Raw genomic sequence first — 14,706 nt, 5'->3', positions numbered from 1 at the left:
TGTTAAGAAAAGGCTACAAACTAAAAAAAAATCATAAAACAATTACAAAGTTTAAATATTTATTATGTTGTTTATTAATTTTTTAATAACCACAATAAAATTCCTTAAAACTTGTTAACTTAAACTCTTTATCTGACAAATGTTTTTTAAAAATTGATTTAAATTGTTAAATTGTTAATTGTAAATTTTGAATAAAAGAAAAAATAAGGACAGCGTGGAGATAAGAGTATGACAGCTAGCCAGGGATTGAAGCAAAACCAATAAGAAGGGACCGATACTTTGCACACGTGCGTTGGATGGGACCACATGCGTCGATGTGGGCGCCACAGCCACGTGCACCCATGTACTCTGAAATATAATACTCATAGCTCTATCCTATTGAAAATAAATAAATGTTTCCATCCACGTTCTATTGAGTGACTGATCATATATTTAAATCCGAATGAGTGGGGTACTGTTAAATATTTATATTTGGAAATTTAAGTTATTACAGGCTTAACTACGGAAAAGGGTATTTGAGCACCTTTTTCTTTCTCTCTTTCTTTTTCTATGTTTATGAAACGGACAAGGGATGGTGCATGGTAGTACTAGTAGTGTCTTCAATGGCGGAAGAGAGCACGTGGGGGTGGGGTCCATACTCCCCCTACAGACAATAGATCGATTGAGTCCTTGGAAACATAATTAGAAAACACATTTAGTTAAAATTGCAAATACAAATAAGCTAAAAGAATATATAGAAATTAAATTCTAAAAAAAACAATAGTTTAGTATATTTCATTTTGGTCTATGTTTAAATAGCATTGAGATTACCACCGCAACAAATACCCAAATAAGTAGTGGCAACAGCTAATCCTAATCCACGTGTTTTTCAGTCGTCCCATTAAATTCCAGGGTCCATGCTCTCGGTACAAGTAGGATTAGGTCAATACACATTATTTTCTATTTCTTTGGGGCTTACAAGGCTCAAGGAAAGATAATTATCTCTTGCTAGAAAGAGACTTGATGAGCGATTGGGAACATTTCCAAGTCCATTACGGGAAGACACTAATTTTCTAATGGAAACAAACAACATCATTTGACCCAGTTTCACGTGAAGCATTTAACATTAAAAAAAGCCAACTACTCCATTAGCTAATAAGGACACATCTCTATATTATACGTCATGTCTTAGTGCACCGAGGAAGGACTTTTCAATTTCAATTAAAGAAAGACTGATTATAATTTGTACATTCCTAGTAGCACGATTGGTACAGCATTCTGGTGGAACCGTGGAAACAAAAGATACTTTAGTTATGGACGAGATTTTTTGTATATGGATCGCGAATTTAATGTTTTTAACAAAAGCCTATTAATAATGTGTCTAATTTTATTCATCTAAACATCCCCATGTCAATACTCTTAATGTTATATTTATATTCATAATTTTTGTTCGTTTGTAATTCTCATATGGTCAGAGAATACCCCAATTATTACTATCGTAATTTTAGCTTGAACCCAAAAAAAACAAAGTGCACTTGGAAATAAGAAAAAAAAAAAGTAACGGTATATCATATTATATAATCGAAGTTATGTAACCAGAATTTAATCTATAATGCATGGTGGTAACTGGAATAAAACAACTCATAAAGTTCACTTGTTTATCAAAAAGTAACCAATTACATACATCACATTAATTTGGCGACTAAATTAATGGCCTAAACATTTTTCATAAAAGAATATGATGATCCAAAATCGAAGGTAGCTAGCCTCTCGGCAGCTTCTTACCAAAACCTTGAGTTAACAGAAAACGCCATAAAATATTAAAAGGTTCAATATGCGGAGGTTGATGCTTCAAGTACCAAGAGATATTGGAGTTGCATTCGAGTTAAGGGTTCCTGCTTGCCCACGTAATACTGGGCTTGCTAGGCCCATTTATTCTATTTAACGATTTGGAAAGATAAAAGGGTCACTCTGAACTCTGAAGAAAAAGCCACAAAAGGCCCGAAGAGATGTTCTGTTGCAAAGGAGAAAAAAAAATTAGAGAGACTAATTTCGACAATATAAAAAAAAAAAAAGAGAGACTAATTTCGATAAAATACGACTTGATTGATAAAACTTTTATTTTATAAAAATAACTTATAAAACTAACTTTTAAAATATAAATTTTTAAAAGTTGTAATATTCGATAAAATTAATAAAAAATGATCGTCAATAAATACAAATAATAATAAATACGTATAATAAAATAATTTTTAAATTTTAAAAATATTATAATAACATTAGCATGAAAATTAAATTTAGATATTAATTAATATAAGATTATATTAAATTTTTTAATTTTAATAAATACAAACTATCTTTTAAAAACTCTATCTTAAATATTTATAAAAATATTTTTATTTTTTAAAAACTATAAATATGAACACATAATATTCTTTTATTTATCAAAAGTAAAATACAAAACTTGTACTTTCAGAAAGTCTCTATAACTTTAGACTTTTTCATATTATATTAGACGAAAAAAAAAAAATATAGAGCGAGTCTTAGACAGTTAGACTCTGATTGGCTCAGTTGGCTTCCTCCGCAGCAATACCATCATATCATATAATTCCTTGTACATCTGTAGCTTCCTGAAATAAATAATATTAACATATATTGGGAATTCAAGTTAGAAATTATACAAATTTTGGAGGAAAACGCTAGCGTAGGCAAAGGGTTCCACGTATGACTCGAGAGTCAAATTAGAAGTAATGAAAATCAAAGTTGAATTAAAATCACAGTAGAAGTGGCAGAGTCTAAGAGGATAGGTGTGATTGGCTTCACTATTGAGACAGTTTGATTTATCCTTCGTTCCTTTCGCTCGTCTTTTTAGTTCGGTTCGGAGATAACAATAATATTGTGGCAGTGCCTATGTTACTGTTTTAAAATAAAATAAAGAGAAAGTATTTGTTCAGTTAAGTTTGTTGGTGTTGGTGGTTTCAAATTTAGTAATAGTATTTGGGAAAGGAGTTGAAACCGAAGAGCGTGAGATCCGATTCGTGTTCTTAATTACACGTTGACTTGCCGTTTTCATTCGTCAAATTCAACCTGATGCATATTCGGACTCAAAGACATAGCGCTCTTTCTCCATCCAAATCTCGCATTCCCAGTCTCAAACATTCTCAAATCATGAAGTGAGTTTTCCCTCCCTCCCTCTCTCTCTCGGAGTTTATTTTCGATTAGACGTTGATTTCATTTCATACGGAAAAAGAATAATAGAAAATGGAGATTGGATAGACGAATCCCTGATTCCAGGATATACTTGTTGAAGCTATCTCTAATTTATTTGGAATATAATCTATGATATTTATGCCTTTGACTTTTCAACTTTTATTTGAATTCTACTATGTCCAGAACACTTCCATTTTCCCAAACACAACTCTGATTTTGTTTTACAGTAATTATGGAATCGGATTCATTCATATATTGGAAAGGTATAGAACCTGAATGTAAAAGTAAACTTCATCAACCATTTCCTTCAGTTCTTAAGGATTAACACTTTCTCTAGCTGCAGTTTTCCTTCTTTTTTTTTTTTATGTACCATAAGCAGATCTGAGATACATGAGGATCATTTTAATAGATGGTGTAATTTGTGCACCAATGACTACTCTCTGTTAGGGCCCCTGTTGTTCATAATAACATAAGAGTACTTCTTTCCTTAGCTTTGGTTTTGATAGGCTTATGACAAAAGTTAACCATGAACAAGATAACCGCAAACTTGTAATAGTGAATATGCATAGATTGCAAAGCTAGGTTCCTCTTTAGCATAATAACAAAGGAATGCTTTTATATGCTTCAGAATTCTGGAGTAGAGTTTTATGTAAGTCTGCAGCACTCAAATTTTGTACTAATTTTCTTGTCATGAGATTTCCTGACATGAAGGTAGAAACACAGTACATATATATAAGAGGGACAGTGTAGTGCACAAGGATCCTGCATTAGGAACAATTGCACCTAAAGAGTGTAATGTAGGTAGTGCTTGTATGTGAAAAAAAAGTTCTGTTAGAAACACCAATATAATTGTTAAAAATTTAATAGCTAGCTCAACAGTCTCTTGCATGTTCTTAAATGGGAAGAACAGACATCATTCTTAACATGGACTTTTGCTGTAATAAAACAGATCATCGGATGATGATGTAGAGTAACAAATATCATTCTTAAAATGGCATAGCGTCATTCTTCATCTAACTTTGCATAATCTGAAATAGTGATTTGCAGCTATGCCTCATTTGTGGTGTTTTATATTGGCCTTGCCATGTGACAGGACAACACAGATTTTCGGTGTGTCTCTCTCGCTCATTCTTATCAACCTGGCAGCTATCATGGAGAAAGCCGATGAAAATCTTCTTCCATCTGTCTACAAGGAAGTTAGCGAAGCATTTAATGCCGGACCATCTGATTTGGGTTACCTCACATTCATAAGGAACTTTGTTCAAGGACTATCATCCCCCTTGGCTGGAATACTTGTTCTAAACTATGATCGCCCTGTAATTCTTGCAATGGGAACTTTTTGCTGGGCTTTATCTACAGCAGCCGTTGCCGCTTGCCACGATTTTATGCAGGTTGCATTCTGGAGAGCTATAAATGGCTTTGGTTTGGCAATAGTGATTCCAGCACTACAGTCTTTCATTGCTGATAGCTACAAGGATGGTGTGAGGGGAACTGGATTTGGATTATTAAGCCTTATTGGTAACTTAGGAGGCATAGGAGGCGGTGTTTTGGCCACAGTCATGGCTGGGAAGCAGTTTTGGGGGATACAAGGGTGGCGATGTGCTTTTGTTTTGATGGCAACCTTGAGTGCATCGATTGGACTCCTTGTTTTACTTTATGTGGTTGATCCAAGAAAAAGATCTACCACCATTCATGATGCTACTGACAGTTTAGATAGGTAAATGACTTCATATAACTCTCACATTTGGCAATCTTTTCTAGCATTTTAACCTCCTAATTACCTTTAGTATTGTTTTCATCCTCGTGACTCAACTAAATGCTTTATATCCATTTCATGTATAATTATTGTTAAATCTGATCTGTGTTTTCATCAGGGATGAAGGTATCTATAAAGGCAATGCAAGTGCAGCATCAATATGGATGGACTCTTGTGCTGCCACAAAAGCTGTGATCAAAGTGCAAACATTTCAAATCATTGTGTTACAGGGCATTATTGGGTCACTACCATGGACTGCCATGGTGTTCTTCACAATGTGGTTCGAACTAATTGGTGAGCTTGAGTCTCTATTACAACATTCCAAAGTTATATTTTTTGTTGTATCAAGTTCACTGATAAAGTAATAAGCTGTACAAATATTTCAAACTTTATCAGTACTTCTTGTCATGTGATGAATTGGTTCAATGTGCAGGGTTTGATAATAACAGTTCAGCAACACTCCTCAGCCTTTTTGCTATTGGTTGTGCAATGGGGTCCTTCATGGGTGGATCAATAGCTGATCAACTGTCACAAGTGTACCCTCATTCTGGTCGAATCATGTGTGCACAGTTCAGCGCCTTTATGGGCATTCCATTCTCATGGTTTCTCCTTAAGGTGATCCCTCAGTCTGTAAGTAGTTACCTCACCTTTTCTGTCACCCTGTTTCTGATGGGTCTAACTATAAGCTGGAACGGTTCGGCTGCAAATGCCCCTATGTTTGCTGAGGTAGTCCCTGTCAAACATAGGACCATGATTTATGCATTTGATCGAGCTTTCGAAGGCTCGTTTTCCTCGGTTGCGGCTCCACTGGTTGGAATTCTATCTGAGAAAATATTTGGCTACAATGCAAAGTCTGTTGATCCTATTAAAGGATCTTCACCGGAGGCTCTGGCTTTGTCCAAGGGTCTTCTTTCAATGATGGCAATTCCATTTGGATTGTGCTGTTTGTGCTACACACCACTCTACTACATATTCAAGCGGGACCGCGAAAATGCTAGAATGGTCGCTTTGAAAGAGCAGGAGATGATGATTTGAGAGTCAACTGGTTGTATAGTTAATATTGGTTGATCATGTGAAACTGTCCACTGTTTCTGAGACTTGCGGTGTCTCAATTGGACTTTAAATCAACGCTATCACCTTTTGCAGTAACTCAACATTTGGAAGCTGAAACCATCTCCAAACAATATAATGACATCATTTGTCCTTTTATATTGGAGGCTTCTTACTGATGAAGGAACTCCTTCACTCTTGAGATGACAAATCTGGCTGGGAGGATCAGAAATTTGTTCCGGCGCTTATAATATTCTTGCGATGGCAATTATGGCTTGAACTGATCAGAAATTTTCAATAGGTTCTTTAGCTAACACCATACCAAATTGAGGATATGTAACTTGTGGTCACTGTTAATTGATAATATCATTTTGTTATCCTCCTGTGTTTTTGCACTCTGTATACACAATTATACTTTTATGTTTTGGTCACTGCTGAAATTAATAACTTCACTCGGCCTATCGACAAAAACCTCAAAAAGAAATTTCATTGTATTCAGCTTAATAGCTGCATGTTTTAGGGAATTTCACATCTATTCACCTTGTTTACGTATTAGATATACTTCACATTTCACACCCATAAAAGGCTTCTGAGCCCTTTCGGGATATGCTACGCAGTTGGAGAGACAAGGAAAATAGTAAACAATAAATCAAACAGAAAATGCAAGGGAGATAAGAGACAAGTATTGATCACCGAACCCATTTTCTGCTTGGTCCCCTTTAGAATAACATTTCATTGTCAACACTCAATTAACGCACAGAAGTTACAATAGCATTCCATCTGTTTGGCTTTAAGATGCGCTTGGTGGTCTTTGCAAGGAAAATAACAGACTGATGAAAGGAAAATCCCAATTTTAGAATCAATTTTACAAACCATGGGCCTTCAAGCATTGATAGTAAATTTTAACAGGCGTCGAGCTTCAGTCTAGATACAACGTGGGAAAAAGGTTTGCCCCACATATCCACCAGCCATGGCCCTCCTCACATTAGATTCAAACAATTTTGGGTTCTCTCTCAACATAGCAGCAGCATCGTGATTCAGTGGATCCTCATAGTTTGGTTCCTGCTCACAAGTTATAGAGATTATAGTCTAAACTTTACAAAGATAATAAAACCCAATGAGGACATAACTATAGCCATACCGTGAATAGATGATACAAGCCATAAATAACCGTGTTTATATTGAGGACAGGTTTCCAATCTTCTCTTAAGATGTTAAGACAAACATTTCCTTCCAAATCAATATTTGGATGGTAAACCTTCATATAAAAGATAAAGTAATAAATCAGTTTCTGAAGCTGAAATAGAATAGGATAACTACAAATATAGACCACAACCAAAACTACTATGTACAATATGAAGATTGAAATACAATATAAACAAAAATCAAGTCCATCCTACCTTTGTCTTGCACTTAACCTTTGGTGCTTCATGCGGATATATGGGAGATACTTGGAAGGAAAACAAAAATATACCACCTCTGCAACAACAAAACAAAAATAGTGGAGAATATTGAGGATTTTATTCTGTTTTCATTTTGGAGGAATGGAAAAAAAATCACAATGAATTATACATTTTATTTAGCATTAAAAATAACAAAATAAAATAAGAACAAGCCAGAGGAAAATCAAAGCTGTCAGTAAGAATCTGTTTTGTCGAGTTTAAAATAATGTGCCAATAACAGAAACTTCCTTACAAGTAATAACCATCATCAGGTCGAATTGTAACTTCAAAGTTCATCAAGTCATCTTTGCCATTGGGGAATTGTATGGTACAAGATTTTGGAAGATTCAGCTCACTTATATCTGAAACATGCATGAGTAGTGTGACAAAAATTTCTATAACAAAATAACATAGGAAAAAACTTGTTCAACAAATATCTGGAACAATAATATATCAGGACCAGCAACTAAGACACACCTTGAAATGATATCACAATTGAATTAGTGAGCTCATAACTCATTTGTATTTTATATTGTTGATTACTGACTATATTTCAATATTAAAAAATACATCAATGTCAGAAGTAAATCATTGTTGGCAAATAGTAGCAACAGTTAAGAACATTTTGCTGCACAACTAATGCAGAAGCAAAACTAAGGCAGTACAACTAAGAGCAAAAATGCAACAAGATGCCAGATATTCATTATTCGTTGCAATACCCTTAATAAACAAAGTGTTTTTTTATAATAAATGCAGAGCTTAGCCAAAATCATTAAATCAAATGGCAACTATTTTAGTTATCCATGCTTTTCATTTTCATCCTATATAAACTCAGATTATCTTGTGGATGAAACACTAAATTAGAATCTTTCAACTTCTGTTCTCTAAAAATAAACCATCATGACACTCAAGAAATCTATTCTAGCTCGCCTTATCTACAACACTCCTTCATGCCCCAAGAAGCCAATCCCCAACAAAATCCTTTGACAAATTCAAGTTACTAAGTTATCCAAGAACCTTTTAGTCATTAAATTTTACAGCTCAGAATCTACATCAGATCAAGCTAAACAGTAAACAATAGAAGTAGAACACTTTGTTCCCCTCATTTCCTCCGTCCTTTGCTTGAAAGGGGTAGATTGAATAAAGTGAGTGGGTTTAGGGTAGATCGAAAGTGCAGTCGCACACGAATTTGGCCATGACAAACAGGCCAAAAAAAAATCCAACTTGAAAAATGAAAAAGACAGGAAACCTTTGTGAAGGCGCAACTCGCCGGCGCTTTGCTTCTTCACGGGTGCTCCACCACTTGCATTTTCTGCAAGTTCTCTCTGCTTTTCCTTTACTTTAAAAAGCTTGATCATAGTCCTACAAGACGGAAATCAACTCTAGAATCACAAAAATTAAATAATAGACCAGCAAATTATGAAATTATTAACTATCACAGGAAAAAAAAAATTCCATCAGAGAAAAAAAAAAAAGGGACAGCAAGCAGGTAAGTCTGCCTACACTGAGTCTGATCAAAAGTACCAGAGGAACCAACTATTTTATGCTTTTGACTTCACAATTATCTATCGAGAATCAATCCCCCGAGTAATTGTCTCCATCTCTATGAAAGGCTTAGACTTGCAATATGAACATGATCAGAACTTTTATAGCATAAAAATCTGAGTCACCCAGAGGAAAAATAAAGTTCTTTTTATTATTATCATTAATTTGCAAACATAGTCTTAAGCTCCGCAATCCTACCAGCAACTACCGCTTTCTTCTTCTGTTCATTTGCAATAGATTACGCATAAAAAAAATATTCAAATAATGAACTGTCAGCAGATGCTGTTCAATTAAAAGGCAACTGTGATCTGATAACAAAATAATTGCAAATTACGGTGTTTGTAAACTAGCATCAAAGACGAAAGTAACATGCTTGATATTGTAAAATAACAACAAAGAAGTCCCTTTCAATCAAAATGGTAACTAAATTATGGCGAAGCAATTAAGAGATAAGAATACGAAAAAACCCTAAAAAATAAAAAACGTAAGGCGGGGATCGGGGAATCTACGCACAAATCTGAAATGAAGGAAGAAGAGACAAGTTGCAGAAAATCGAGGGGATGAATAATTGAAAGGTGGGGAGAAGAAGAAGAAGGTGATGGAGGAACAAGATTTGTATGAAAGGAACCTGTTTGATGAAAGAGCGCAGAGAGGTGGGTTCGGGTTTGGGTGGGGATTTCCGCAGCTGAGTCTCGTTTTATGTATCTGCACAAATCCAATTAGTAGTAACCTTTTTAAGTCTCTATTATCTCTTTCTTTCTTTCGCCCCACAAAAAGGCTTCATTATTTGGGTGCGTCTTCAATTTTTCATCATCAATGTGCATTAGCCCTTTTTTATTATTATTTATTTTTTTAGAATGAATATGTTGCTTTTTCTACACGCACAACTTTGTTTTATAATTTATATTATAAAAATAAAGGGTGAATATATTCAACAATAAATTTTTATTCATAATTATAATTATAAATAGAATACTTATAAATTTAATATGCTAACAAATCTACTAAAAAATTTGACTTTTATAAAAAGATTATTTTTAATAGATAAAATTACCTAAATCCCAAAATATTAACCAAAATTTTTAAATATCTCCTACAAACTTAACAAAATACCAAATTTTCGGTTTCTAATTCTTCACTTTTTATTTTTAATATTGGATTAACAATGGCGCTTTTCTAAATTGTTATCAACGGTGGTATTTTTCTAAAATGTGGGATGATTTAATGTACGGAGTACAAATCGGACTGTTCGATTTTTAATAGGTACAGAAATCAGACCGTCCGATTTATGTACTCGGACCGTTCGATTTGTGTTAAAAAAATTTAAAAAATTTAGAGTACACAAATCGGACCGTCCGATTTGTAGAGGTACAAAAATCGGACCGTCCGATTTGTGAGAGGTACACAAATCGGACCGTCCGATTTGTGTTTAAAAAAATTAAAAAATTTGAGGTACAGAAATCGGACCCTCCGATTTGTGTACTTCCACAGATTTGAAAAATACCAAAAATTACAATGTTAAAGTATATCACCACTTCTACTTCCATAACAAAAAAAATTAGCCCTAATTCTTCACCGTCTACTTTGTCAGGGGTATATATGAGAAGGATGAAATTGTTGATTTTAATTCGGATCTGACTCTAAATAATGATCGAGTCTAATTTTAAAATTTTTACTTTTTTTTTGTCAGTAAATCCTTATCTAATCTTAGACCCGGTGAAATCTTACTATTTTCGGGTTACACTAAAACTGGGTCTAAACCGGTGAAATTTGGGTCATGATAAATTTTATATAAAAAACTTATGATGCATTTATTTATAAAGAAGAAAAAAATAGAATTGTTATCGAAAAGTTAATATCCATATTTGAACTTGAATTTGTCTATAAATTCTAATTTTCATGATTCTTTAATCTATTTTCTAATTCAACAAGTGTGATTACAAACAAAATAATAAGCTTATAATTAATATAACATAATATTATAATTAATTTAAAACATATATAGTTTTTTTAGTCCCCTTGGAATACATATAGGCCGAGTGAAGTTGGGTTTGCCTTGACCTAAACCCAATCTATTTTTGAGACCATTACCCAACCTTAAACCCAGTAAAATCACACCAAATTAGCCCCTAAAGTATTTGGGTTTGAGCCGGATCTTCGGATTGGACTGGACCATGCACACCCCTGCACCCTACCTGTGACACCCCGTTACCCTAAGTCTTACCTCTAGCCGTAAAGTAAAGAATAACAAAGTGCCACGACAGTTCTAAAGCTTATAATATATAATAGAGTTAAGTATGATTTTGGTCCCTTAGGTAGGGCCTGAAAATTTATTTCGTCCCCGACTTTTTTTCGCTACAAAATAGTCCCAAAGGTTTAACTTAGTTTTAAAATTGTTTTTCAGACAAAAATACTCTTCCCCTTCTTCCCAAAATCACCCAGAAATAGAGCTGAAGCTGAAGCTGAACTAGAACCCACCACCACCATCATCTTTATCGAAGCATCAATAACAACAACAATCCAACAATGTAATAAACATTCAAAAAAAAACAATCAAAAGCAGAAAACATAAACAATGAAATTAGAATCAAAACCAAAACCAAAGCACAAATAACCAGAAGCAGGAGCAGAATAAAATTGAATTAGAAGTAAAATCAGAACTAGAAACACAAGCAACCAGAAGCCGAACCAGAACCAAAAACAGAACAACCAGAAATAGAATGAAATTAGAAACATAATCAGCAGAAATTAACAAAATCAACAAACGGCGAGGAGCATAATCAGAAATCAATGTAATTAATAAAATCCAAAAATCAAACAAATTCAACAACAAAAATAACAAAAACGGTGAGGAGAAGAAACGACAGGCTAGGAGCAGCAACGACCGACGACTGAGCAAGGAGGAGCAGCAAAAATGGCGAGCAGCGCGCGACATCCACCCTCTCGAATCTGTTGGCGTCGACGTCGAGCAAGAGAGAGGAGCAGCGATGAGATCTGGCGGCGAGATCCAGCAGCGATCGAGGACCGAACGACGAGGATTTGTTAATGAGTAATGCATTACCGTTGAATTTATCTGCCAATAAATCTGACAGTAAACATACCTTAAATTCAAAACCTCTCTCTCTCTCTCTCTCTCTCTCTCTCTCTCTCTCTCTCTCTCCTCCGAGAGTGGCGGCACAGATGAATTTTCCGACTTAGTGCCAGTATGGATAGCATGGCGGTGACTGGCCGATAGGGCTGCATTTATGATTTCTTTCGATTAAAATTGTAAAAAAGTAATAGGATAATAAAGAGAGGAAGGATGACAACATAGTGATTCACACGACACAAGGAGTTTCGGTCGTGTCCACTCAGTTTTGGGATGCTGTTGGTGGAGGCCAGGGCCAGTGGAAGAGGTTTGGGGGGAGAGAGAGAGAGAGAGAGGTTGTGTGTTTCAAAATGAGGAAGAGGATGCACGTTTTGAATTTAGGACATGTTTATCATTGAATAAATGCGACAGTGACGCATTGTACGTTACTAAAATACAGCATTTCACTAATTAGACTCACCGACAGATAAATATGTTGATAAATCTGATAGTACTCGTGCCTATTTTTCTTTTTCTTTTAATTATTACTAGTAAATTTACTGTCAAAAAAGTAATCTACTAATAATAATTTGACTTAATAAATTTATTACCAAATTTATTGATAAATTCGTCGCTAATATATAACATTAAATCTAACAATATTCAATATTTTTTTATAGCGAATGAGATTGTAGTGATGATGGTGAGATTGCGAGGTGTGGGGTTGGAGAGATAGTGGTTTCTAACAGAGTGAAATGATACTGAAGAGTTAGCGAATAAGAATTAGATATTGAATTTAAGAGAAGTCATTTTTTAATTTTGGTATTTTTTAAAATATAAATAATTCTATTCATCATAACTATCTTTTATGAATATAAATTTTTTTTATTAATATATTAAATTTTTATAGATAGAATGGAAATAATAATTTACGCCAAAAGTCGAGGTAGATGAGCACTGCAAAATAAATAGAGAAAAAGTAGGGTGTATTTTCAAATCTCCGGTAAAAATTATAAATTATAAACTTATTCTTAGAGAGTGTTTTAGAATTTTTTTAAATAAATAAAATAAATATTTTATTTATCAAAATAAATAATTTGTAATCTTTTGATAAAAATATATCATATTTTTTATTTTATTTATAGTATAAATAAAATAATACTATATATATCTTATTTATACTGTAAATAAGATAAGGCATGAAACAATGTGGCTGTATCATGTTTGTATACGTAGTGTGTAACTCTCTTACTTTATTTATAGTGTAAACGAGATACATATAGTATTATTTTATTTACACTGTAAATGAGATAAGATTGAAGAAGGTCTATATATATGCATTTTGTCCGCAGCAGCTTAGCTTGTGACATCCATTTGTTCAACTTTTCTCTCACCTTTACCCTTTTCTAATCAAATTTTTGAATTATTTCAAGATTATGGCGTACACCGATAATTACGATGCGGACATTAACCGACTGAACTCCTCGTTCGAATCCTTATCGTCAACATCCATGTCTTTCACTGGACAAGCAACGTGTAGCGGTGGTGGTGCGAGAGGTAGGTCATCCTACACAAAGTCCGACTGCCCAGATCTATCGTCACTGACATCACAAACCTCTGCACAAAATTTCATCACTTGTTTCGCAATGATTCTTCCATGGATGTCAAACATCAAGCGCACATACTCGTCGCCATAGAGCCAAAACAGACGAAAAAAAAAATTTCGATTTCCCATCGGTGCTAGCAACTTATACCCCACACTTCCGATTTGTTTTCTCCCGCTACCACCGACACTACTAAAAATCAGACTCTTCAGCTCGGACAAAGAACTTACTTGCCGGGTACGCAATAGAATGAGATTCTCACACTTAAATATCACCTCATTATCACTATTTCTCATATGGCAATTGGAATACACATTTACAACCAAATATCTAATACTACTAGACATTTTGGCTTATTTTCGAAAAAAAAGTATTGAAATATTTGTAAAGAATACAAAGAATTACACATTATTTTATAGCTACTGAAAATTTGTCATTATATATCTCATTTACATTGTAAACATTATAATTATTCACATATCTGGTTTACATTGTAAATAAAATATATACATATTTTATTTCATGTCTTATCTCGTTTATAGTGTAAATAAAATACATATAGTATTATTTCGTTTATACTGTAAACGAAATAAGAGATACGATACTTCTCGACAAAAACGCTATAAAATATTTAATTTGGTAAATATAATATTTATTTTATTTATTTAAAAAAATATTTTTTCAGCTATTCAATATAATATTTTCATTGTGATATCCGAACTAATATAAAAAGAAGGTAAGAAAAATAATAAAGAGAGCATTTTATAGATTAAGTGATGACGGTTAATTAAAGAGTGTAAAGTGTAAACAACTTTTTAAGAATGGTTGAAAAGAGAAAATGTTAATTGCTATTGACTAATATTAATTTAAAATTAATGTTAAAAAATATTATTATCTAATATATTTTTTAAGAAAGTACAAAGAAATTATTTCCTAACATACAACAACATAGGAGATCACGTAGTCTGATCTCAACTCTCCATTATCTTTGAAAACAAAAGTTAGCCTTTAAATTTAAAAATAATTGTTTAGAGTATAAAGATTAAAGAGGCA

At 33.6% G+C, this 14,706-nt stretch overlaps 2 protein-coding genes across 4 annotated transcripts; one reads left to right on the top strand and one right to left on the bottom strand.

Annotated features, from left to right (window-relative positions):
- The first annotated feature begins 2,501 nt into the window (after nucleotides 1-2,501).
- On the top strand, nucleotides 2,502-6,378 carry LOC112800662 (uncharacterized). Its single transcript, XM_025843014.3, has 4 exons — nucleotides 2,502-3,152; nucleotides 4,283-4,906; nucleotides 5,064-5,239; nucleotides 5,379-6,378. The coding sequence occupies exons 1-4, from the start codon at nucleotides 3,070-3,072 to the stop codon at nucleotides 5,978-5,980; spliced, it is 1,485 nt and encodes a 494-aa protein (XP_025698799.1). The 5' UTR covers nucleotides 2,502-3,069; the 3' UTR covers nucleotides 5,981-6,378.
- Nucleotides 6,379-6,680: 302 nt separating this feature from the next.
- LOC112800663 (NEDD8-conjugating enzyme Ubc12) lies at nucleotides 6,681-9,859 on the bottom strand. 3 transcript variants are annotated; one of them, XM_025843016.2, is made up of 6 exons: nucleotides 9,611-9,859; nucleotides 8,687-8,799; nucleotides 7,691-7,799; nucleotides 7,396-7,474; nucleotides 7,137-7,253; nucleotides 6,681-7,057 (listed from the first exon to the last, which is right to left on the bottom strand). In XM_025843016.2, exons 2-6 carry the CDS (start codon nucleotides 8,793-8,795, stop codon nucleotides 6,920-6,922), a joined length of 552 nt encoding a protein of 183 aa, XP_025698801.1. In that variant the 5' UTR covers nucleotides 8,796-8,799; nucleotides 9,611-9,859; the 3' UTR covers nucleotides 6,681-6,919. The 3 variants fall into 3 exon arrangements, with proteins under 3 accessions (XP_025698801.1, XP_025698803.1, XP_025698802.1); XM_025843018.3 differs by having other exon boundaries at nucleotides 8,941-9,846; XM_025843017.3 differs by having other exon boundaries at nucleotides 9,496-9,800.
- Nucleotides 9,860-14,706: the final 4,847 nt, after the last annotated feature.

This window comes from Arachis hypogaea, chromosome 5, assembly GCF_003086295.3.
Source record: "Arachis hypogaea cultivar Tifrunner chromosome 5, arahy.Tifrunner.gnm2.J5K5, whole genome shotgun sequence".
Taxonomy (NCBI): domain Eukaryota; kingdom Viridiplantae; phylum Streptophyta; class Magnoliopsida; order Fabales; family Fabaceae; genus Arachis; species Arachis hypogaea.
The sequence above is the reverse complement of the archived record's forward strand: the minus strand, read 5'-3'. Positions and strand labels throughout refer to the sequence as shown.